Source organism: Eimeria acervulina, genomic scaffold, assembly GCF_000499425.1.
Source record: "Eimeria acervulina Houghton genomic scaffold, Eah_scaff13, whole genome shotgun sequence".
Taxonomy (NCBI): domain Eukaryota; phylum Apicomplexa; class Conoidasida; order Eucoccidiorida; family Eimeriidae; genus Eimeria; species Eimeria acervulina.
In genome coordinates, this window is record NW_013550293.1 from 32,809 (window position 1) to 57,144 (window position 24,336).

The following is a 24,336-nucleotide window of genomic DNA, read 5'->3' on the forward strand; positions in this document are numbered from 1 at the left end:
CAGGGCACATGGCCCACGGCCGAGAGGCGTCAGACAGGCATCCTGCTAGACGGGGAGGCCACACTAACCGTTCAAAAAGGACTATCACCCGCTAAAAAGTAAAATGTTTCAATTTCTTGTCTACTCTCAGTATATTTCCGTTCAAACTGGCGTGAAGCCTTGCACAGATTCAAGCAGTTTTTCCCGGCATCTCTAGATGATATTGCTGGGTATTGATGGGAAGGGTATCTTCTCCCTGGTGGTGCAGGCCATATTGAGGGACAGACTCTCCTCATAACCGTGATTATTCCACCTGCACTTCCAGCCACCACCAGGAAAGATGAACAAAGTTGCATGCATAGCTAAGGACGAGGGACATGATTTCCGTTTCCCAAGATACAATGCTTCAGCCTCAATGGAGACATCAAAGTCAAAACGAAATTTCAGTTAGAAATGTTTCCTCTACTAAGCAATACAACGCTTACATCTGGTTTATGTTCTCCATGAAGTTCAGCATGCATGGATTGCGCTTTGGCCCTGAGAAGCAACATGCCTTGCAGGCGCCCCTTGGTGCTCTTATCCCCCGCCAAAAAGTACCTTAGCGAGCAGTGTGAATTCACAGCGGTACATGCTAGAAGCATATATGTATATACATTTGTTGCCGTTGTGGTCAGAGTTGTATAACGTTGAAGTAGCAATAAGGTTGGCTTCCCTGGCTTGTTCGTAAGAGCCGGTCACAGCCTGCGAAGGTAATGTAGTGTTGACTAAAGAGTTTAAGTATAAAGACAATGTAGCAGGACCTGTTGATTTTGGTCCTCTAAATGCTCGTGTAGCTTGCTGTGGACGGTTTGCGTAGCTCCTACAACCCCACAACATGGAGCACTTTTGTTTTCAGGGCATGCGCTGTAGTCCACCGCAGATGGGAGGAGCATAACAGCTTTGCAATATCTTGGGCTTTTTGGTGACGTGCTTCACATATGGTAGGCTACATATGTTGGCTTGAAACCGCTGGTGCAACAGGAGGACTGCTGCGTGGCAAAACTGCGCGTCAGGCGAAACGGAGCACATTGCAACAGTATAGGGGTTGTCAAGAATTCTCCGAGTGTGCCGGCTGTATCAGTACTTATTCTGGAGAACAGCGCAATGAAATTGTGTGTAGTTCGACGCAAAATTCACGAAATGTGGCATGTTGTACTGCTCATCCCACATTTGACGTTTATCACTGGAGAAGAAGTGCTCTTCCCTGGTTCCGCCCCCCAAAATCTCTCCAATATTTGTATGTGAGGAACATTAGTGCCGACTTTCTTTTCCACCAACGCCAACGGCACAATGAGTGTACTCAAGTGACCCGATAGCTCGTGAGCGTGTCCGAGTCCAGTTTGTTGAACCAGGGAGCTCTTTCCAAAAAAACTGGAGCTTACAAGTTTACTTGGGATATCAAACGGTAAACATTTTTTTAGCATAGAATCATAGGTACCCAGGTAGAACGTGTCGGCTGCACTCTCCGGAAAAGGCAAGACCGGGTCTCCCGCGCTCCACGGTGACATCGCGCGGCAACAAAGTTGCACACTGACAGGAGTCGTGAGCTGCGCCGTGCAGAGGTCGTTATTTCTTTTTGTTTTCGTTTGTTGCTTTTAGTATTCTGGGTGATTTTGAAATCCAAAAACGGATAGTTTCACCTTTTTTTCCCCTCAGGGTTCTTGCAGGCCACCGCTGCGCAAGCTGACGTGTCGCTGCTCGGGGGTCGGTCACTTTAGGTTCTATCGCCCCAGGTTTTTGGCCATTTCCCCTAGATACAGGATTTAATCTATTCCTACATGTATATTTCCATCAGTTTCTCCCCTCTTGCAGATCGCCACGAGATTCGACGCCTCTGCGCCTCGCGCGCCCGACTAGGCTCAGACAGGTGTTAGACCCAGGCCGGAATTCCCTTACTCTGTTTTCCTTGTAACGTGTTCTCGTTTTATTTTCCCGGTTGTTTCGTATCTAGGCTAAGGGCCTAGCCACTCCACCACACAGCAATACGTGGAGCAACGAACACCCGTGTCGCCGTTTTGTATTTAAAGTGTTTCAGGAGTGGCTAACGACTTTCTGCCAGAAGGAAATTGAAATATTTTTGCTGGCAACCGCCTACTGCGTGCAAATATTGGTGGCTCCTTTTGATTTCCGAGTGGTTTTGTTCAAATATTCGCCTTTGGTGTCGGAGGGCGGCTGCGCTTTCAAGTCCACGCCCCAGCAGCCACCGCAGGCTTTGTACGCCTTCAAGAAGGTAGGGAGCCAGCTCTGCGTGCAGAAGCCTTCTTGTTTTAGAGTCTTAAAGACCCCAACTTGGGGGAGGGAGTATTTTCAGGCCATCAGTCGTCTTCGAGAGATCCTCTCCAGCGCGCCACCCACTACTGCCGCCGAAACGCCCGCCCATCATATCATATCTCCTCGCTCCATCGACTTCTTCACAAGCCAGCAGAAAATGCAGTATGTCTTCATTTGGCAGCTTAACTGCCCCATAATGCAAAAGCAGGCAGTGCATTGCGAGCCACGTCTGCACAAACGAAACCGCCATTCGGTATGTTTGGCAGCTCAGTTTGTCATTACTCTGTTGCGGCTCTCCCAGCAGCAGCAGCATACACAGGGCATTCGGCAACATCGCATGTTCTTCTGGCACTGCCTCTGTTTGTTTAGGGTTTACAAGGCAGCCTGGTGTGTATTTCACGCTCGTGGGAAGTGCACCCGCGGCAACAATTGCTCCTTTGCTCACTCTGCGGAAGAGCTTCGGCAGCTTCCAGACCTGAGAAAAACAAAGCTCTGCAACGCATTTCTGGGAGGACAGTGCAGCAATAATAACTGTTCGTATGCCCACGGTCTGCAGGAGTTGAGGGACTTTCCGGGGAAAAAAGGCCTGTGCCGACTTTACAGGGAAGGTAAGTCGCCAGCAGCTGATCGTGCACACAAGCATGATCTCACCATGAGGGTCTGCTCTTTTCAAAGGGCATAACCATCAATTGTGGTTGGTTTTTCGAAGCAGTGCAGCGTAATGCTAGCTCCAGCTGAGCCACTTTTGTGCCAGCTCCTGTGACCCTTTACCTGTGGTGACGGCTCATATATGTGCTTTTACGTACGGGAAAGAAGTCAAGCAGTATGCACTCTGTGCCCCCCACTTTATCATTACAATGTAGCCATTTCCGTGATCTCTTCAGATCCAGGGTGCTCAGAACCAGGGTGTGAGTTTGTGTATTGTTCCTGTACAAGGCAAATGCCTGCACGGTTCAAGTTGCAAGTATGCACACGCCCTTGGGGAGCTTGAGGTCGGGTACGTCTTTGCTCAGCCATTGCACGAGCAGCCTCAGAAGCAACAACAGTTCATGATGCCTACCCGCGAACAGCAGCAGCAGCAGCAGCATCAACCGTTGCAGCCTCTCCTTCACGAAAATAGCTTGCCGCAGGATTTGTTATTGCTACAACAACTGGCTATGCAGCAAGCTCAGGGCAAACTTTCTCGGCAGCAGCCGCAAAACCAACAACACTTGGTGGAACACCAGCAGTTGCTGATGATGCTAGAGGGTGGAGCTGCGGGGAAGGCTGTCATGTCACAAGACCAACAAAGGACCCAGGTGTTCCACCGTCCGCAGCTGCAACAACAAAATCAACAAGCTCTGAAACGCCAGATAGAGGATCTGCAGCAGCGTTGTTTTGCCTCTGAGATGCAATCTCAGCAGCATTCACAGCAGCAGCAGGAAAGCGTACCTCAACTTCAGACAGGTTTGACCCATGGGCATTTGCCACAGCAGCAGAATGAGCACAAGGATCAGCTGCTACAACAAGAAGCGGGGGCGGTGAGTCAGCTGCATCTGATATAAATATACTGAGCAGAATCGCACCAGAAGCACCCTTGCAGCCACTACAACTCCTTTTTTTCTGCTGTGTGCTGCATTGCAGGCTGCTCGTTCCCCAGGGTCCCTCCAATTCCGCCTACCCACGTCAAAAGTGCCGGCACTATCTCTGCGAGCCCTAGCGACAAAACAGCAACAGCAACAGTATCAACGGCAGGAAGCTGAGGGGCAACTCCTGCAGCAGCTGCAGTCTACTGAATCTTGGAATGAAGCGCCCGCCATCATGCAGATACCGTCTAATGAGGCGGAATCTGCGAAGCAGCAGCAGCAACAGCAGAAGCAGACTGAGCTCGAAGAAATGGTCTCACGGCAGCAGTTAATACAACAGAGGCTGCTCCTACAGCAGCAACGCATGCCTCCCAGTAGTCAGCAAGCTTTTGCCGAGGCGGTTTTGCAGCAGGGGTGGCAGCGCCCAGCAGCAGGCACTGTTGAGGAAGCGGCCGCTGCAACAACAGCCACGGCTCCAAGCTACGCCTATAGGGAGCTAAACCCGTGGGGCCAAGCGGTCTCTCGTAGCACAGCCAGCACTGCCACAGGGGACGACTGCTACTCTTTCGCGTCCCTCGCTGCGGCTGCTGCTGTACGCAAAGTGGAACAAGGCCTCAGGCCACCCTCTCCTGAAGGCCTTCAGCGGCAGCAGCAGCCACTGCAACAACCGCAAATGGCGGAACAGCTGCAGCAGCAGTCGTTATCCCGGCAAGGTCGAGAGTTGCTGCAGGCCGTCGAATTGCTTCGACATCAGCAGAAGCAGCATCAGGATGAACAGCTTCAACAGAACGAAGCCCCTTGGACACTCCACCTTGAAAGGCCAAACACAGAAGCAGCGCCTGTTGTATCGCCCTTCGGAAATTACAGCCTTAGGGAAATGCAAAGCCGAATGGCTGCAATGACACTGCAGCCGCACCAACAGCAGGCAGAGCAGCAGCGCCAGCAACAACCGCTCAGCCAGCACCGACAGCTAGAAGGCCTTCTGGCCCAACTGGCGCGGGACCAAACGGAAGGCATCGGTGCGCTTTCGAAGAAGGAGAGCCTCTGCGGGGTGGATGCTCAGCATCAACAGAAACTGCAACAGCAACAGAGAGAGCAGCAGCACGTTCCTAAGCTGCAGCTCCCTAACGGAATAACTGGGTCAGCTCCTGCTTCTTACAGAATAGCGAAGAGCCCGCTTCACCGACCTAAGGGAGAAGACACCCCCAACATTCAGCAAAGCGCAAGTCATCCCACAACCGCAACACAACAGCAGTAGCAGCAGAAGCAGTGCCGATGGAAAGACGTCTTGCATTGCATTGGGCTGATCTAAGGAATGCAGCTCAGCTTTCGTTTTGCGATGTCTGCTCTGCGACTGCAGTTTTCCGCGATTACTTCCCGCACTCCAGACCCTTCAAGCTGCACTGGCCAGCCGTTGGAGCACGATGCAATAAGTGGCCGCGAGAAGCAGCGTCAGACTGCTAAAGCTGCGGCGGGAGCACACTGCGAATGCCCCACGCCGTACACGGATGGACGGGCTGCCGCGCCGCCCCAGAGACTCTCGACTATAAAGAGTGAAAATGAAAATGGACAAGAAAGTGATGGAGAGCGTGGTAACACCCAGCAGCTTCAACAGCAGCAAACGCTGCAGCACCGCCTAGGCGAAGGGAAGGTACCGCTGGTTGTTTAATACCATCAGTGGGTTCGGCTTCGCTGGGTGCAGGTAGGCAGAGCGGGATATCGTTGACTACGCAGAGAGTGCAGCGGCAGCGACGGCAACAACTGCTTTGCAGTAACCTGGTCTTGCTTTACTGCTGAAATAAGGGTAACAAGGTATCCTTACCTATTCCAGAAAACATTATTTTTGCTTTTGCTGCAAGGGTTCTACAGGATGCTTAAACCATCTACAGATCTTTTGATTGGCACTCAATGCCAAATGGCCCAGCAGGAAAAATGCTGCCAAAGTACTTTGAAAAGACTTCAGTCAAATGCAGTGGCAGCTACAGAGTCTCGAGACCATCGAGAGCCTTGTAGCGCAGACGGGATGAAAGCACTGTCGCATTCGAGTGCGGACCAGCTAAAGGTTAGCAAATACCAGTAATCAATAATGGCGTCCAAGAACCTAAATATCTATCGTCCTTTGAGTCCATAGTTGCATCGACGTCTCGTATGCTCACTCTACAAGCCTGTCAGCACTTCATGCTTGTAAAATCAGTAGCGATTAGCCGAAGCGAAAGAATTACTCAGTACCAGTAATCTACCCAGGTTTATTCTGGGATGATGGCAAGAAAAGCCTGCCCACGATGCACTGCATGTGCACGGGATCCGTCGTCAGCACGTCTGCATCAGGGAGGCCTTTATAAGACCAAGCATGGTAGAGAAGCGCGAAGGAACAATCTCCCCAGCAGTTAAAGAAAAATGTTGGTGGCAACTCGGGTACCGACGAACATCCGAGGTGCAATGAGACTTTCTCCAGGGTCTCTACAGCGCCGATTCTGCAGGTGGCTGTTTGTCACGTGCTCGGCATTCACTGCCCAGGCAAAAGGATCGAGACACTATTTGAACAGCAGGTACTTATTGCGCGGCAGACGTGTTGGCACATATTCGTTCAACTGGCGATGTCTTTCCTTGCACTGTTCTGTTTAAATTCACACGAAATGGCGCTTATGATCAAAACTAGCAAACGATCGTCGTCGTGGCGGATGGGTTCAGACGGTTTCCGCAGCTTCTGAGGATACAAAGGTTTTGATTGTTTCTTCGAGGGCATCTTTGTTCAGAAGGGCAGTGACCATCGGGTTGGTGAAGAAACGCGACTCGTCCAGCACCCCCAAGTTAGGCGTAGCTCGGTGTAGGCGAGACCCAATAAGGTAAGATGTAGATGGCCAGTTGGGAGCGCGAATTCCTGCGGGAGGGACAGTCAAATGGGGTCAACGTTAGGATGAAGCAATTAGGGCCCCTACACGTGACCATCCGCAAGTAATGCATGAGTAGGTTGATGCAGCAGGGACGTATCTACCATAGACTCCGTCTTCGACTTCAAGCCACACAGTGCTACTGCTGCATCGAACCAGGTACCTTCCATTGGAACGCGGAACATAGTGGTGAAGAGATGTTAAGATATGTACCTGATGTGTACGCGTCGGGGACGAGAGTGTAGAGGTTCATGTCGGTGTACTGCATGCTTTCGTAAGGGTCCGCAGGCTTAGCCCCAGGACTTTCAGCAAACAAACTCGCCAAGCCGTCGAGGTCAGGCAGCTCCTGCCCCAAAGGCAACTCCACGAATCTGGGAGACGAAATATTCAAGAGAAACGATTCTATTCAGGAGAACTCATGCAACAGCTTATGTGGTGTTGTCAGCACACTAGTTACCGGGACTTAAACTTTCAATTCTCTTCGTTTGGAACCACTCTTTTATGTGCATGCAACTCTGGAACAGCCTTTGTGGCTGCTTCTATGTGAGTGCAGATCATTTTAAGGGATGAATCGCATTCATTAGTTCCACTCCACACCTTCTTGTGCCCCCCATAAGCGGCAACCAGTGTGAAACTACCTGTAATGCTACTGCACGTAATTCACTGAAAAGTGCATCAAGTATTTATCTCTTCGAGTGCTGCTGCCGATTCATTAATGTGCTGGACAAGCAGCAAGCTGTATCCCAAGCTGATTGCTCAGCTCACCCTCTGTCGATTTGAATGCACAAAAGCGAATCCAACTTGGATGAAAGTGCCGCTCCTCCTTTACTTGCCATTTGCAATATTTGTTGCTTTTGGGCCTTGCTCTCATAGCACCAAACCTTCACTCCTGAATACACGCAAATAAAACCGAAATCTGAACACTAGTGTACACCAGGAAGCCTCAAAAAGTGTAGTGTTGCCATTGCATCCCTGGGCGCTGAGCGTCTCACAGCGCATGAGGACCAAGCAGTTCCTCGCTCCAAAGCTGGATTTTGTTTCCGCGAGTGCAACCACTACTAAAGCCCTGAAGGGTTGAGGATACGTTCTTCGTCGAGGTGTTTCCTTTAACTGAGGACGCTCGAAAGAAAACCTTCTTACCCTTCCGCCTTGGGTAGAGGCGGCTCTGCCCTCCTGAAGAGGGTATAGAGAAGGCTATTTCTAAAGATATACAATATCGGAAAGCATCGAGGTCTTCCCCCCAGCACATGTGCAAAAAGGGGTGTTCAAAGATTCACCGGAAAGAACGAGGCTTTCTGCAATGAGCCCTGCAAGAACCCTTTCGTCGTCGTTGCTCATCTTTTCACCGGCGGTTGCAGGGCCACCGAGAGGTTGTTTATACTGGGGTTGGTAAAGGCACTGAATAAGTCGCGTCAGAATCAACTGCCGCAATCTGCAACGACAAACAGAACGCATCAACTCTGCAAAAAACTCAGAACTGCCAGAGACTGACTTCCTCTCTGCACACATGCAGAAAACTCTTTGGCTAAGGCACCAACTTCCCTCTTTTCTCCGAGAATAAGACCTCTTGAATGCGCAGTCTCCCGCTCGCCCGAAAGGGGTATCTTCAATAAGCGATCCCTCAAAGAAGCGCAGGGGCGCAATAAAGCTGCTTGTCCGCCCAGGTGTCATTGCTAGCTGGGTCCAAAAAACTTTCATAAAGGGCAATTCTTCGCCGAAAGCCTACCTGTTGAGTCTTGGAGCTTGTCGCACAACACTCCACTTGATTACTTCTTGGCCAAGTACCGCTTGGCGTTTACAGATGGCATGCAGACGATGCCACAGAGAAAGGAGGCTGCCGCTGTGCAGAAGCGTCTCGAACATCGCGTCTCCCCTTTTGTACAGCGCATACATAGACGCCGTGTATAACGAACTCGCGTCCAAGTCAGCCCGCAATACCTGCGCCAGCTGAAATGGCTCCCGACCCCTCCACGCCTTTGCCACAGCTGCATCGGCTGGTGAGCCTGCAAAAAATGTGGAACCGTAGAGCAACCAGAGGATCAAATTACTCAAGGAAATGCAAGCACTTCGGGGATGATCAACCAGCCAAACGGAGCACATCACCCGCTCAATCCCGTGCTCGCCCTTGTCAAAGGAAAAAATGAACCCTAGGCATCTCATGCCGATCCTGACAGATGTTAGGCACATGCCAGAAGGACGAAAAGCAAAATTGCAACCAGTTTGGCCCCTGCTTACTAATGCCAAAGGCCGCTGCGGGACCTGGGCGCGCGCAGGTGGCATCCGGATGGATTAAGGCTTCCTTAACGTAGCAGAACCGGTCTCTGCCACTTTCAGAAATAAGGGACAGAAGCAGTTGTAGAGCCTTTCGGAGGAATTTGCCACTTCTATCCTTAAACTCAAGAAATTCTGGAGAGTCGGTGCTGCTTGCTACCTGCATGTCGCGCCGCACAAGGTGTAATTCACCTGACGGGCGCAACACAGTAAAACCCTGAAGACCGCTTTGCCTTCTGAAAGGCTTATGCTGTGTCTCTGGTGCAGAACCAACGGGTGTGGCCTGGAGTCCAGCTTAAAGTTTCAGCTGCTCTGCTACTGCGTTTTTTCAGTTTCTGCGACTGCAGCAACACAAGGGAGGGTGGAAGCTTACCGACAATAGCGAGCATTACTTTGGCGCACTGACTCGGTGAGAGCTCGTCTCCGAGGTTCTCCAAGAGTTCCTCTACCCTTAAAACGTTGAATACATGGGCCAAATTGACATCATCGCAGATGCAGGCCATCATGGCGGCCTGAAAAGTGCGGCTCTGCCATCCCAGTCCTTGTCTGTCCTTTCCCTCTCCTAGATAGTTCTTGAGCGCAACCTTCCCTGCGTCAACGTAGGCGTTGTACAAGGGGTCGTCTGTCAGAAGAAGCCGAGCGTCAAGAGCTGCATGCAGCAGCGCTCGCGACTTCGCCACATCCAACCTCTCGGAGGTGAGACACAACAAATACTCGAATTCTGCGCGAAGAATCCAGGCCATTTTCGCTTTTCGAGGCTTCCAACCGGCCTGCGCAATCGTTCTGGTGTTTTTGAATCCACCCAAGGTGTGCCCCACACGATTGGTGGAGGACGCGTAACCGCAGTTGCTATCCTTTTTACGTGTGGAGCCCTAACACTGCTAGAGGCATCGACGTGTTGCACTACCGCTCCCCTTCCCCTCCATCAATAACAGCCCCCAAATGCTTGGCCGATTGAACCGGGCGTTCTTCGGGACTCCAGCCATTCCCCCAGCGGCTCATTTCACCCGTATAAGTCCTCTTATGTAGCAGTTATATATCTTAACGACTGCTTCCCCCACATTGTGCTCTTAGTTGCTGGCTAGCTCCGAACAATGAGCCTACCGGGGCAGGCCTGGTTCCCCTGGCAAGAACTTGCGCTGGAAAACGGAGTTACAGTACCTTTGATAAATTTATAAGGAAATTAAGGAGAATAAGGGGGAAATAAGAGGTGAACGGCGCAAATGCTACTGCTTCTGCACGCCGCTCTAACCGACGTTCGATTCAGCTGTCATGCGTGTGAAGTCGGCAGCCGCCACTCAGAGTTGCCTTGAGCAAGCAAAAACGCAATTTCCCTTTTCCCTCCTGAATTAACACTAACCAAGCCATATGGATCTACTAGTTGCTGCTGAAAATTGTCACAATGGGAGCGCTCCTGTTGATGCTCACTTCAAACTGTTCGTAACGTAGATGTTCGCCAGACCCAGCTGTATCGCCTGGAGTTCTGTGCAGTCCCGTACAAAAACACACTTGCAGAAGTCTCGTTTTCTTCTAGTTCAGCAAATTCTTGTCTTTTGGCTCCAGTACTACCACGGAAAGGCTTAGACACCGTGGGGTGGTTCTGCGTTGGATCCTCTGCTGAGGACGGGACACCGACCTGCATCAGCAGCTTACGGCTCATCACTGCTGCTCACGGATATGGGATCATTTTCCGTTATTTATATGTTTAATACCTGGCTGGGGTTCTTCAGAATTCGGTGTATGCAGCCCTAGAGCTCCTGTGCCTGCGGCTCTCGCATGCCCGCCGTCCCTCAGTATGCCTGTCTAACGCAGGCATAGCAGTCACCCCAGTCTGCCTAGTCTAGTTGTGGTTTATCCCACTCCAAAGATATTGTCTTTCCTTTGGGGCTAGCTCTCAATTCTGTATCCAGACCGGAGCTTGCAGCCCCAACGCCGACCCAGAAATGGTGAAAGGCCTCACTTCCCGTGGCGTGCAAAGGCCCACCGACAGCAGTGGAGGCCGAAGTTGTCCCTACATCAGGAAGATGCCACTTCGTACACGTTGTCTCAGTAAGGCAGACCCTTTCCCGACATGAAGGTGCTACTTCGTACACGTTGTCCCAGAAAGGCAGACCCTTTCCCGACTCCGCAGGTAGCTGTATACTATTAGACAATTAAGCATATTAAACAACTACAATGCTTTGCTTGGGTGCGCCCACTGCGCTCTTGCCGTGCGTCTGTGTCGCTTTGCACCGCTTCACTTAGCCCTCAAGTTTCATGCCCGTCGCCGTATCCCTCGAGCAACTGCCCTGTTCATTTTCCTCACCGTCTGTCACCTCCCATTTCCTCAACAGCATTTCATTCACAAAGAGCTAGGAGAAAGTGCTTCTGTATGGAGGAAAGAGGGAACACCAGCGTCAGGATTGGGGGTCTTATTTGCAGGTGCAGCGCTCTGCACTGTCAACTTGTGCGTCAACGGCACTTGCTACGAAAATGGAGGGCTGCAGATTTGTGTATGTGATAAGCCATATTCGGGTGCCTTGTGTGAAGACACCATATCAATGTGCAATGACGGATGCGGCATAAAGCCCAGCACAGGCATTGACTGCAGCAGTGCCCTCTGTTCTCTGGGAACATGCCTAGACACCAATACAGAGCCGTTCTACAAGTGCGACTGTGGCGACTTCTTTACTGGCAAAAATTGCGAAACGCACAACAACCCGTGCACCAATCCGGCGGCAAATCCGTGTGGTGAAGGCACTTGCACCTTTTCCCCAGGGAAAGGCAGCGGAACCGTAACGTGCACGTGTGATTCAGACTATGAAACAGCTTTTGGTGCTGGCATGACGACCGTCAAGTGGGGAAATAGCGAAGTCCTCCAAAGCCCCCCTTGCACCGTCCGCAAGACGCGTGGCGTTGCGAAGTTGCATTTCACGCTGTCTTCCGGGTCTCTAGTAATTTGGTGGACTATTTTCGGTGCCGCCATTCTATTGCTAATTTGGTGTTGCTACACCATTTTCGCGGATAGCTGTGGCCGTTGTTCCACTGCCTTAAGGACAGCCCGAGCAGCAAAAAGCCTCTAGCGACATAGGGGAGGCCATCCACAATAACCTGCAATAAGTTTTCACCTTTCACCTACTGCGCCAAGTGAAGCCCAACACCACACAGAGTAAGAGGTGCGGGATGTAGAGGTAGCATCTTCCTCGGGCAGAATTGAATGTACTTCCCAAACTATTACCCACATCAGCACCTCCTTACACACGGAAACAGAGTGGGGTTACCCAGTAAGGAGCCTCCAGTGCCGGCCCACAGTTGCTTGGTTAGTGGCCCTTAGTACAGCGTGTGCAATCAGCACTAAAATTCAGCTTTCCTCTACACCTTGATCCTCGTGTTTACACGTAGTGCAGCCACTACTAAGAGCGATCGGAGTACGGCAGCTGAGCAGTACACGGCAACCTTGTGAACGACGAGAGAGCGGTTCCATCTTACCGCTTCAAGAGCTACGAATATATTTTTTGCCAAGAAAATTCAGCGACTGTCGTCCGTCAGCTTATTCCGGACCAAGTCCAGCGAAACGCATACTGCTGGGGCCCACGCATGCTCGGCGATGAAGAGTGATGTTGGATCGCATCACTTCACTTAGTGGGAGGTATCAATCTAAATGTAGCATTTTCATTCAGTCCGCTATTTACCTCAGCATGAGACACTAAAAGAAATGCCGTAGGATGATGGGGGCACTGCAGATGCTGCGCATAGCGTTGCCAGTTTTAAGCGTTTCTGGCTCGAGGAACGCCCACTTCCAAGACACGTTTCCCCCCTCTTTCTTGAGGCATACATCTCCTATCCAGTCCGTATGAAAACCATAATTTTTTGAGGGCATTCTCCCACCTGTTGTAGGATCACCCTCCTCGGCCCGAAGACTTCTTGGAACCGTTCAGCTGGAAAGCAGCTTCCTCATACGCCGTTGTCTCCAGAACATCGTCGGTCGGTGGTGCCAGCAGCCGAGACCTTGGCGACGAGCGGGGCGGTTTCGGTGCGGGGACCCCTATGGAATCATTTTTCCAAGCGGCGCTGAATTCCGTCCTTGAGGCGGCAGGAGGGGGCCTTAGGAGTACCAGGACGAACAGTGCTAGCAGCAGCACTAGCAACATCGGGTCGACTAGAACAGACAGTCGTAGCAGTGCCTCTGGAGGAATCTCTAGCCAAAGTGGAGGAAATGCTGTCAGGCCCTCTCGCTTTACCGGTAGAGCCGCCACAACGTCCACCTCCTCCGGGGACTCTAGTGCAATGCAAGGTTGCCGACGTGAACCACCCAATGGGGCACAAGCCCAGCATACGGGTACTGACCAGGCAGGCCGAGCTAACAAATCTGGAGAGAATGTGCCTGCTGGGGGGCGAAGCGGAAGCAGCAGCAGCTCATCTTCTAAGGGTGTCAGTGCTCCTGGCGTTTCACTGGACCCAGCAGGGAAATCCCAGGTGACTGACCGGCAAGAAGCAGACCGGCTAAAAGACCTAGGCAATGAAAGTTTTAGGCGAGGCATGTACGGCTTGGCAGCAGAGTACTATTCAAGGGCCATTGCGGTGGATGCCACGGTTGCCTCGTACTTCACCAATAGAGCTCTCTGCCATAAACGCGAAAAGCGATACCCAGAGGCACTTGAAGATGCCGAGGCAGCTCTGGCGCTTGACGAAACTAACGTGAAGGGTCTCTATATCAAGGGGGATGCGCTTGTGCAGCTGGGTAACCCTTTCCTCCATGCATTTCATCAGCTCGAAACGCATACATTTCTTCTCGGGTGTAGCAGATTCTCACTGCAGATGCATCATGACTACCCGCTCGGGTGTTTGCCGCCGCAGGAGACTATGACGCGGGAGTGAGCCTGCTGGAGAAGGCGCAGACGGCATCGTCTTCGGGGGCTGGACGAGCCTCCAACGAGATTCGCCACTCTCTTTTAAACGGTATGCCGAAAACCTCCTTTATCAATGAGCGTGAACAGACAAACCAGCTTCTGAGAAGCTCAACAGGCAGCACTAATTTGGAAATGAGGGAGGAGTATTGGGCCTCCGCAAGTTGTATTGAGTTTTCCGCAGTTGGTGGCTGTTGCGCTTCAGCGAAGAAACTCAGAAATGCACGTTGGAGGAGGCAAAGATCAGTGGATAGGAAGGACCTTGAGGCGTTTCTCAAGGTATGTTTGTGCTTCAGTCGAGTGGGTTGTCTACGCTGTACACATTCGAGCACGAGTCTCGGTTTCCGCATTCGGTCCATGAATTGCATACTGCAGCAAATATATCTACAACAGTTTAGGTCTGTCGTGATGCTTTTTGTTGCAGGAATGCATTGAGGTGGTGGCACAACAGAGGCGTCTTCCCATGGAAGAAGTTAACGGTCGACTGGCGCAGCTAGAACACCTCGTTGCCGAGGCCGCTGAAGCGGATGCTCCTTTTGAAATACCCGACTTCCTGACGTGCAAAATCTCCATGGTGCTCCCCGCACCTTTTTTCCACGAGATAACCCTGACGTTTGTCTAAGGATAATGCATGTTCATTATTACAACTTCAAATGAGACCGTAGTCCATGATGAAGTCATTCATTTTGTGGTTTTTCCTCTGTAGCTTGCTTTGGTGAACGCTTGACAGCAGTGACTTTTCTGCGTGTTTTGTGTGTTGCAGGGGTTGATGGACGAGCCAGTTGTCACGCCCAGCGGCATCACCTATGAAAATAAGCTTCTTCTAGAGCATTTAAACCGCAACGGGCCTACGGATCCGCTGACCAGGCGAGCGATTTCTTCAGTCATCTGAACGTACCCAAAAACTTCTATCCCCGAACAATTCAGCTGGCCGACGGGATAAGTTAGCTGTGAAGTGTTTCCAGGCAAAGCAGGAAGTGGGCTGCTTGATTTTTGGTGTTGCGGTTTGCAGAGAGCCGTGTGACTCAAAACGACTGGTCCCCAACTACGCGGTAAAAGAAGCAACCGCTTGGTTTCTAGAGAGGCAAGTCTGGCATCCGAGCGGGCAAAACAGGCATTGTGCTCTGCCTTCTGGTTCACCGAGTTTAAGCAGATATTGACGTGCTGTCAACCACCGTTCATTATTTCCATTATCATTAATGATGCTTTTAACTGTCTGTTCAGATATCCCTGGGCATACGATGCATAGCTTCGCTGGGTTTGGCCACCGTTGGTATTTAATTACAAGGCGGTCATCAGCCGAAGGTAGTTTTGACGATGCTCGCGCTAATGCCCTTGACTCGCCGGCGAAGAGCAGCACATTTACCTTGAGGACACTTTTGGACTCTCTCTAAGTGGCTGCCGTCGTTCTTATCCACATTGCTGCAGTGGGAGGAATATCTTGTTTTTATTTGTACCGCGTCAAAGTGGGTGCAACAACGGCGGCGTAGTGTGCTGCTGACAAGACTTCGCTCCCGCGAATCCTAGAGCATGGGCCGGTCGAGTCCTGCTGAACAGCTAAAAAGGAAACTAGTTCTTGAGGGTCGCAGGGAGTACGAGCTAGTGCGGGAAAAGTTGCAGCTGCAAACGTAGCCAGTCAGTCGATGCCCCGCGGCTGCGAAGACTAGGCCCGGCCCCGTGGGCATGGTTCTAGCAAACCGCCTGCAAACTACCGAACGACCTTGCATAGCGCAGTTGCGAAACTGAACGTAAGAAGCTCGGCAAGCGTTCAGCCTTCCAGGCCATTGCGGCGGCAGTTGACAGTTACCTGCATTGCCTCGAATATCTTACCGGGAAGGCAAATTCGATTTATTGTGTGCATTTACTCGTTAAAAGTGGCCTCCGGTGAGGCTGTGCGGGCTGCACGTGGCAGCTCGTCGGCACTTTTAACTTCTCGAGGCAACTGGCTAGCGAGAATTCAGTAAAGACGAAACAAGCTACAATATTTTGCAGCCTATCGAATAGTTGGACCAAGCAGTCCGTGAAATGGCGTTTGCAAATAGTTTTTGCCAGTCAACCCGCCGGCTGCCACCCCAACGTAGCGTTAACTACGAAGAAATCGGCCAATGGCAATTGCCCTAGCACGCACCTACGGGCTGCTGCTGCACTTGAGAGGGTATCGTAAGCTACTTTGTCTACCGGGAAGAATGTTGAAGTGTCTTAACTCTTCGGCTTCTTCTTGGGTCTCAGCTGACTAGTGTGGCCACACTTCTTTTTGCGGCAGTTCGTGGCCCGAGGCGGGAGACGTGCATAGCACTTCCGGCATATTTTCTTCTCGCAGTTGTACTTGGATGCCAACAGTGCCAGGGAGGGCTCGATGATGCCACCACGCAGGCGAAGCACCTAGAAAACGGACACACCAAAACAGAAGAAACAGCCGATATCAAAGGTGAGTCCCACCGCAGCTTATCGCACAGACCGCAGCGATGGATATTATTTGACAACGAAAGAAACGGTAGTGTGCATCTGTAGAGAAGATAGAAATAACGCTACACTGAAGTCTAAATCTCTTCCTTTCGCAAAAACTAGACCGTTACTGCTTCACGCAAGCCAATGCCGACTACCCAACAGAACGCACAAGCGTACAACGCACAGCCCCCCCAAACTGCCGTTAACAACTACGGGTGTTTCTTTGCCATAGAAACTGTCTAATGGCTTAATGCTCAAGGTTTGTGTAGTACAAAGATGCAATATGCACGTTGCCTCGCGCTGCGCAAAGAATATCTGCTTGGCGCTGCCCTGCGGTGACTGCGGCGAACCTTGCTACTTCCCTGCAGGTAGGGATGAATAAGGGTATAAAATTCAGGATTAAAAGAAGCTACGAATAGCCAGCAGCAACGGGAATCGCACGTGTCGGCGCTCTGTGAGCCATGGGCAGGTGCGGCAGCCCGTGGGGAGAGGCTTACCAGGTGGAGTGTGCTTTCCTTCTGAATGTTGTAGTCGGAGAGAGTTCTGCCGTCATCAAGCTGCTTCCCAGCAAAGATAAGGCGCTGCTGGTCAGGAGGAATACCCTCCTTGTCCTGGATCTTTGCCTTCACATTTTCGATAGTGTCAGAAGGCTCCACATCAAGGGTAATGGTTTTACCCGTTAGCGTCTTCACAAAAATTTGCATCTTCGTAAAATCCCCTCACAATTCGGAGAAACCCTCGAAGAAACGAACACAAACCCAACTTCTTCGCCATTCAACTGCTCCTTCCCTACCTGTTGAACATGCGCATCGGCCCACGTTTGGGTGGGGGCTGGCGGGGCAGCCCTGTGACGCCAGTCCCAGGTATGCATTTGCAATACTTGCAACCCCTTGAAACGTAAGACGTTCTGAACTGGTACTATTTTTGCGCGAGCGAAAGACTTGCTAGATAAATCTATAGCTGTTTAAGAGGCGCACGATGAGCTGCGAGGATAGTAGCGTACCAACTGTATAGGTGTGGTTACTGGTACCCGACACCACACCTCAATGCTAACACTGCACGCGCCCATTGCAACTAGGAGTTTATGAGTGCATTGAAAACTATGAACTTGTATTTTCGATGATAATGATTGAGTTTTTCGTTGTTCGGGAAGCTTGCAGGATCTCCTTGGCGCAAGCTGTTGGAAGGTTTGGTTTGCCTGAAGACGTTTCCTGAGGGGAGTGTCCGCGCCTCTCGTGTGCACGAACTGTGATGAAGCAATTAGAAAGTGCTTACAGTTTCTCAACAGGCAGCTGAGCTCCCCTTCACTCTCCAGGCGTCCTGTGCACAGGGGCACAAGAGCCTGGGTGTTGCATGGCCCCCACAGAGACGGTACCTATTTTTCTACTTCTGCGCAGGCTGGCTATGGAAGGTCAAGTATGTGTATAGCAACTGCCTACTGGCTCAGTGTGTTCAGTGAAGGGGATTGGGTTGTTGCTTGCCTGTGCTCGCACGTGAGTAACCTTGCATCATTAGCTGCCGTACGGCGAATTGCACGTCATGACGTGGCGGCTCCTCTCCGCGCCAATCCCAGGCACTTGGGTCCATTTGGCTCAGGGTGGCTGGGGATTGGAGCGGGGGTCAGTCGCATGCTCGGCACTTCCTATCCATGTGCCCAGCTCGCAGCGGTCCTCAGTTACGAGCTTCGGTGCGCGTGATCGCACCACACGGGTCGTTCGGGAAAGGTGCGAACCACAAAGCGCCACCCACACAAAATTTCCACCTGCTGAGCTGAAATTGGCTGAAGATGAGAGTATCTAGCATGCATGCATTTAGCACAGCAATCGACTGGACATAGCAACATAGCGGCGGTTATAACTATAGGTGGCTTTCAAAAACTGCGCACCAGAGGTAGAAGGACACGCAAAATATTCCTCCCGAGAGTGGAATCTCCAGTAGCTTTCTTTTCTCCGCGCTAATGAAGTTTACTGAGTGTTTTCCCGGCATTAAGGATGCGGCCAGCTGCTGGGCGGCGAAGTTTGACTGGGCGTGAGTTTGATTAGCTTTCCATCCAGGAAAAGTGTCTATACAGCTAAGACAATTTATTAAAAAGCTTCCCCTCTGCCCGGCTGCCGGATATGATGAGCGCAGCCATGGAGGTGGAAGCGAACTTGGTGGGGCCATTCTTGAAGATTCTACTGTGCTACGCTGATGTTACATTGCAGATTCGCGGCTTTTATCTAGGCGAAAATTGGCTTCATGATTTTCTGCTAGTAGCACTACCCCACAGCCGCGTTAACAGAGGTGAAACACCTCGGGCAGCTATGTTCATCTGTTCAAATTGTTACCCTCTTGGATATTCTCAACCAGCAACTGCCAGAGGAAATTTTTCTCGCTATAAAGCGTCATTCAGGCGTTCCGCCGAAAGGCTCTACTCAGTGCAGGAACGCAACTCAGCATCAGCTCTATAAAATATCCCTCGTTTCTAAAGGATTGCTCATCCGCTCAGATAGCATTCAGAGGCACTCAGATCAATCAGCTGGCCAGTCATGTAGAAAGAAGTGAGCGAATATAGAAGAGAAAGCAACAGTTCGTTGCGATGTCGCCTACCCTAAAGCCACCGGTGCATCTTAATGCATCTTTTGACGCTTTCTAACTGTAATCGCATGACACCGCTTTTGCGGCCGCATAGAGCCGACAAGTCAAAGAAGAACAGCAGAGGCGGACAGGGCTACTGCCGCAAGTGCAATCAGAGCAGTAGATCCAGCCGATGAGGTTCCATTCGACACTGCTGATGCAATTTTGTTCCATACGTCTTGACTGAATCACAACAGAATGAATGAAAATCACAGAAAACTACGAAATAGGCTTGAAACGGAGCGCCTGCTGGACAACTTTGGCGGGACTTTGATGACCTGCTTGAATGATATGCACCGTTGATATGTTGGCCTCTCACCTGAATGGAGCTTCGTCGTTTACCAACGCCTCTGGAGCCGTGAGGCAAATCACGGCATTAACAGTGCTACTTCCATCTGCATCCTGGAGCCGTCTTCCCCCTACACCACCGCCACTGTCCTTTTCAGTTGCTTTTGTTGAAGAGCTAGTTGTACCCGCTGGGCACTTGACGAAAACGCAGCTGACGGTTGGATTGGGCTTGGGATTGAAGAGGGCAACGAAGGAGACTGCCTTCTCGTTCCCATATGTGCCGGGTTTGGCATCGCTGTACTTCTCGGGCAGTTTGTCACTAAACAGGCTATAACCTCCTTTCCAGTATTCCACTGCAGCGGCGCAATTGCCTGTGCTTTCTGATGTTGGAAAAAACGCGTATGTGCCCTTTGGAGCAGATTCTCCGGAAGAAGTCTGGGGAGCAGGAGCCTGAACAGTGATGAGGCCACATAGGCACACATACGGATCATATATGCAGGCATTCATGTGTAGATTGTGGTTGCGGGCAGCCCATTACTTCAGTTACTTGGATGATTGGCAACACGCAAGGCTTCCTACCCCTGTAACTTGTTCGCAGAGTTTCGTCCAGAAGTCTGCCGGTTCTGCTTCAGGGCCCTTCGGCGCCGCAGCAGTCACCGGCTGATTAATAGGCAACAACGCCTCTTCCTGAGTAAGATTTGCCAGGCCGGCGGCGGCCCTGGCCTGGTTCAGCTCGGTCAAGCAATTCAGAGAGACTGCGCAGGCATCACACACCACCAGGAAACTACCAGTTGAAGAAGGGTCTTTGAAATGGAGGTTTTACACAAACAAGCATCTTCCAGCCAGTGTCCCTGGTTGGTGCTGAGTTTAGGGGTTGCAGAACCTAAGCAGAATGGCGGGTCACTTACTTGCGACTGGGTCACCCGTGACCTGCCGGATGAGCAGGCACACGCCAGCGAGCGATATCAGAGCATGAGGAGCCATTTTCAACTACTAGAAAAAGTATAAATAGATCGAAAATTCAACAAATATTACTATGAACTGTCGGAAATGCTCATGGGGTTGGTCGGAGACAGCATCGAGTAGCGGTCGTGCACGTGGTCAACTGTAGTGTGGTGGACCGCAGTCAGCTAGCTCGCCTGTTGGGCTTTTCCACTAAAGATTATTGGTGCCATCTCCATATTCTTATTGGACAGAATTGTAAAAACTGCAATGTAGCCATTATTTTGAACTAGGTTTAGGCTGGACTTCAACACCTTGCATTGGCTGCCGCTCGTGCTGTGCATGGTTCCGTATCCCTCCGCATGCCTCAGGCGCGGAGCGCCTGAGGCATGCGCATTATGCATAGAGTAAATTTGTAAAGATTTTGATACCTTTACCAAGTTGAAAAGTATTAAATGAAGTGAACGGGCGCGTTAAAATGCAAGGATGCCCGCCGAGATGTGGCTCTGTTTCCTTCCGTTCGGGCGGGCAGCCCACAGAATCATGGTTTTTGGCTGCCACGCAGAGAAGCTGGTAGCATGAATACTTCTACCAGATCTACCCACATCGCGTCGTGTTTACTCCATGGCTTCCAAGTAGTTAGGAAAAGTACGGTTCTAGAGTCATCCCCCAGGCAAGGCTCAAAAGTCAGGAAATCCCTCCAAATCCACCAGGAGTGGAACATTCCCGAATGACTCTCCCTGAACGTTAGCTTCTATTGGTATTTCAGACGGTTCCGCCTGGGAACGGCTGCTAGCTAGTCAAGCTTCAAGCCTTTTGCAAGGCGTGGAGGGAAAGGCCCTCCGCACGCCACTGCAACAAGCTGTAATTTGCGTTATTTGTGCACTCCGGTGTCTCAAGTACTTTGAGACATAGCCACTGGCCTAAGGGGTCTGTGAAAATGATCCCTGGTTGCAGAGTTGTCACAGCTGCAGAGAGGCACACGAGCGATTGCAGGGGTGAAGCACCGGCACTTGTTCGAAAGCGCATGGTAGCATCACGGGATGTACCGAACTAGTGCAATTAGGCAGCAACGGCAAATGCTTCCACAATGCATCTTTAGGTCTCATCGACCTAAACCTTCGGTGTTCCCGAGCCCCAGCAAGCATACACATCTGATCTCACGCGAGCCCCTGCAAGACGCACAATGTTAGATGCCCTAAAAGCGTACGATGAAGAGTGAGTGACTGAAGAAAAAATGAATTAGCATTCATTCTGTACGAGTCATTTGATGTGGCTGAAGAGATGCCACTCGTCATATCCACCGTCATTTTGGCGCGAAGATCCTGCCTAAGCCGCAAGAAAAGGACACAGGCCACGGATCTCTTACAATACAGTAGAGCCTAAGAAAAGTGAAGGCATGCGTCTCTTTTGCACAGAGTTGAATGCCCATGTTGCAGGCAAGTTGTCGTGCACAGTAGGGACAGCTCGCTGGCATGCATTGTTCGTCTCCTTCTGACGAGGTCTATAAGTTGGCAAGGCCAGCTACCAAGCTGACGGTGCAGAATCATTTGAATAGCCGTTCTCGTCGGGCTCAGTCTGGGCCCGTTCCTTCTACTTCTTGTTCTCAACCTTGCTGCTTCTCTACACGAATATCCTATACTGGGATGGGATACTCGTCCGTGACCGCATGCCAGACGCGCTGGATAGAATCCAGGTTTGAGTGGGGAATGAAAAATCCTGGAAAAGATACCACTTTGTCGTTGGGTTTAGGCCTCAGTTGGATCAGAGAGGGTGGTGCCAAACAGGGGCTATACAGGCCTTCCAGGACTCGGGCACTGCGTCACGGTTTAACAAGTCTTCCACATCAGGAAAATAACCACAGGTGGCCATTAGAGCGGTAGTAGGAAGAGCTCCATCTGTTACAAAAGGTGGCATGCAATACCTGCTCAAGCAGCTATGACAATCCGCATACGTTTTGTGCGGCTCCAACGTATGAGGCTTCACTCAACGCGGGGGAAGAATGGTGACATTCCTGGCGACATGCTCTACAAGAACGTTTACTCCCATTATTTGCTGCCAAAATTTCTTCATTTAATTCTTTGATAGATTCAGCATGCATTGGGGACGTACCACCAGCGTGGACGTGTCACTATGACTTGAGTTTGCTAAAGCGTCCGTGAGAATCATCGAAATTTGGTTGAACTCCCGCAGTGACGTTGTTGCCGTACAAGACAGCAACGTCACTGCGGGAGGGAACAGGCGGAGTAGATCCAGGATACATGCGTAACGACAAAGCCACCAACCAAGAGAATACAACGTCAACTAGCCTGGAGGCCGACACGTTGAATGGGTTTTGAAGACTACTTGAGCGTAGAAATTCCTCATGAGCGTCTAAGTTTTCTTTACCTTGCAGTTGCCGCCGCTTCCCTCAGCGGCGGCGACTACACGATGGGCGTGCATAAAACAGCATGTACTTCGGCCGCACGCAACTTTTTGTTGGAAATTGGTCTGTATAGTGTATAGATGGCCGTGGCTCTATTTCTATCTGCTCTGCGTCTCTCGCTATCTTCTTATTCTGAACTTCGCCCTTTGCTCAACCTATGGCCAGCTTGGGCGCCTCAGCTGACAACATCCCGAGATCTGCACATTTGGGGCTGGTCACCCATAGGGGGCTGCAAGGGGTCCATGCCCCACTCGACGCGCCGACCTCGAGGCTAGTTGGCGTTATATTCTCTTGCTCGGTGGCTTCGTCGTTACGCATGTGTCCGGGATCTACTCCAGCTACTCTCTCTCGCAGTGACGTTGTTGCTGTCTTGTGCGGAGACACAAGGCCGCACTTTGACTCTGCAGTTCGGCGACGGTTTATTACATGCGTTTATTTTGGGCTAAGGTGCCCTCATACAAGGCGTCTCCCAACCAGGGCACAATTCACAAGGCTCCCGGCATGAACAGAGATGACGCCAACCGTTTGCTTTAACGACTTCCGATCGGCAGCGGCTGCTGCAAATCTAGGCACAATCAGCCAATGCCAGTCCATATTATCCTCTACCAATTGTTTATGTCTCCTTCGTTCTTGCCCTTCCCGCGTCCTCCTTTCTTCCCCTCGGTGACCGCATCCTTTTGCTCGAGGGTGTGGATGTAGGTTGGCATGCCTGACGTGGACGGATGCATTTCTATTTACATTCAGGTTAGCTACTGACGGCAAAGTAAGTGCTGACAATCGTCGACTGCGTGTGCATGCATGGAAATTTGGCCTGGGCATGCTTGTATACGGGGTTGCCTGGCAGCACGCGCTGCAGCGGGTTGTGGTGCAACTCATGACAGCTCTTCTGAAACAATCCAGGGACCCTGGGCGGATGTACCCGAGACGCCTGTAGAGTGAAGGGGAGACCGCCTACATTTTGGGAGTACTTCTCGTATATAAATATCTACGAGAAGTGCTCACAGCTCGAGGCGGGGATCAGCTCAGGTCAAGGATCCTCCCTTCGCATTCCCTGCGCGCACGCTCTGCAGGGAGAAGGAAGAATTGAGTGAACGGCAAAAAGTTTTTGCTTTAAAATGCAAATTCAACTCAAACGATCCGTATTAACATAACCAGGGGCTCTACGATGGACCAGTCCACCACAAGATAATCCTAGACATGCATTTAGTGGCCCAATAGAGAAACAGCACATCCCAGCGTTTCCAACAAGCTTAGCATCCCCTTCGGCTTGCAGAGCGGAGCTAGCCTTCCAAGAGGGGAGTGGAGCACTCTGAAGCAGGATAGAGGCGCCCCGGCCAGCGAAGGAGAATAAATGCACTCCGTCATGACTGTGTTGCAAAGAACATTGCAGCCAATTGTGTGCTGCCCTCCCGCGAGAAAACAGCGTTCACCAGTCTCCTACATTTAGGAGAAGAAACGGCTGAGCTTTGACAAGGAATTTCGGTAGAGCCTAATGAATTTTCATGCCTTAAAGGAGCCACTTTCTTGACGAAACAATGCTCTCAGGCAGCGTACTTGCTGGGTAACACATGCCGACAGCTGGTGGTTGTCGCAGCTGTGCTGTGCGATTATGAGATGAGAGCCATCGTCATATCCTGGGGCAGCTGTGAGCTATACTAAAGCCAGAATACTTGGGGAAATAATTCGCCAAAAAAGCGGAACATAGCCCTATGCTT

The 24,336-nt window shown here is 51.2% G+C and overlaps 7 protein-coding genes across 7 annotated transcripts; 3 read left to right on the forward strand and 4 right to left on the reverse strand.

Annotated features, from left to right (window-relative positions):
• Window positions 1–2,446: 2,446 nt before the first annotated feature.
• On the forward strand, window positions 2,447–5,112 carry EAH_00003630 (zinc finger (CCCH type) protein, putative; the record flags this gene model as incomplete). Its single annotated transcript, XM_013397325.1, has 4 exons — window positions 2,447–2,542; window positions 2,669–2,897; window positions 3,226–3,809; window positions 3,913–5,112. The coding sequence occupies 4 exons, from the start codon at window positions 2,447–2,449 to the stop codon at window positions 5,110–5,112; spliced, it is 2,109 nt and encodes a 702-aa protein (XP_013252779.1).
• An 81-nt stretch (window positions 5,113–5,193) lies between these two features.
• Window positions 5,194–5,523, forward strand: EAH_00003640 (hypothetical protein, conserved; the record flags this gene model as incomplete). The annotated part of the gene is made up of 1 exon (XM_013397326.1): window positions 5,194–5,523. The coding sequence occupies one exon, from the start codon at window positions 5,194–5,196 to the stop codon at window positions 5,521–5,523; it is 330 nt and encodes a 109-aa protein (XP_013252780.1).
• Window positions 5,524–6,541: 1,018 nt separating this feature from the next.
• Window positions 6,542–7,581, reverse strand: EAH_00003650 (hypothetical protein; the record flags this gene model as incomplete). Its single annotated transcript, XM_013397327.1, has 3 exons — window positions 6,542–6,735; window positions 6,959–7,116; window positions 7,511–7,581. 3 exons carry the CDS (start codon window positions 7,579–7,581, stop codon window positions 6,542–6,544), a joined length of 423 nt encoding a protein of 140 aa, XP_013252781.1.
• Window positions 7,582–7,612: 31 nt separating this feature from the next.
• EAH_00003660 (hypothetical protein, conserved) lies at window positions 7,613–9,759 on the reverse strand (the record flags this gene model as incomplete). The annotated part of the gene is made up of 6 exons (XM_013397328.1): window positions 7,613–7,634; window positions 7,738–7,855; window positions 8,023–8,177; window positions 8,472–8,748; window positions 8,981–9,208; window positions 9,390–9,759. 6 exons carry the CDS (start codon window positions 9,757–9,759, stop codon window positions 7,613–7,615), a joined length of 1,170 nt encoding a protein of 389 aa, XP_013252782.1.
• Window positions 9,760–11,556: 1,797 nt separating this feature from the next.
• Window positions 11,557–14,794, forward strand: EAH_00003670 (TPR domain-containing protein, putative; the record flags this gene model as incomplete). Its single annotated transcript, XM_013397329.1, has 5 exons — window positions 11,557–11,949; window positions 12,893–13,736; window positions 13,853–14,181; window positions 14,327–14,476; window positions 14,666–14,794. The coding sequence occupies 5 exons, from the start codon at window positions 11,557–11,559 to the stop codon at window positions 14,792–14,794; spliced, it is 1,845 nt and encodes a 614-aa protein (XP_013252783.1).
• Window positions 14,795–16,101: 1,307 nt separating this feature from the next.
• Window positions 16,102–17,054, reverse strand: EAH_00003680 (ubiquitin / ribosomal protein CEP52 fusion protein, putative; the record flags this gene model as incomplete). Its single annotated transcript, XM_013397330.1, has 2 exons — window positions 16,102–16,284; window positions 16,848–17,054. The coding sequence occupies 2 exons, from the start codon at window positions 17,052–17,054 to the stop codon at window positions 16,102–16,104; spliced, it is 390 nt and encodes a 129-aa protein (XP_013252784.1).
• A 1,977-nt stretch (window positions 17,055–19,031) lies between these two features.
• EAH_00003690 (SAG family member) lies at window positions 19,032–20,238 on the reverse strand (the record flags this gene model as incomplete). Its single annotated transcript, XM_013397331.1, has 4 exons — window positions 19,032–19,149; window positions 19,286–19,704; window positions 19,834–20,009; window positions 20,163–20,238. 4 exons carry the CDS (start codon window positions 20,236–20,238, stop codon window positions 19,032–19,034), a joined length of 789 nt encoding a protein of 262 aa, XP_013252785.1.
• Window positions 20,239–24,336: the final 4,098 nt, after the last annotated feature.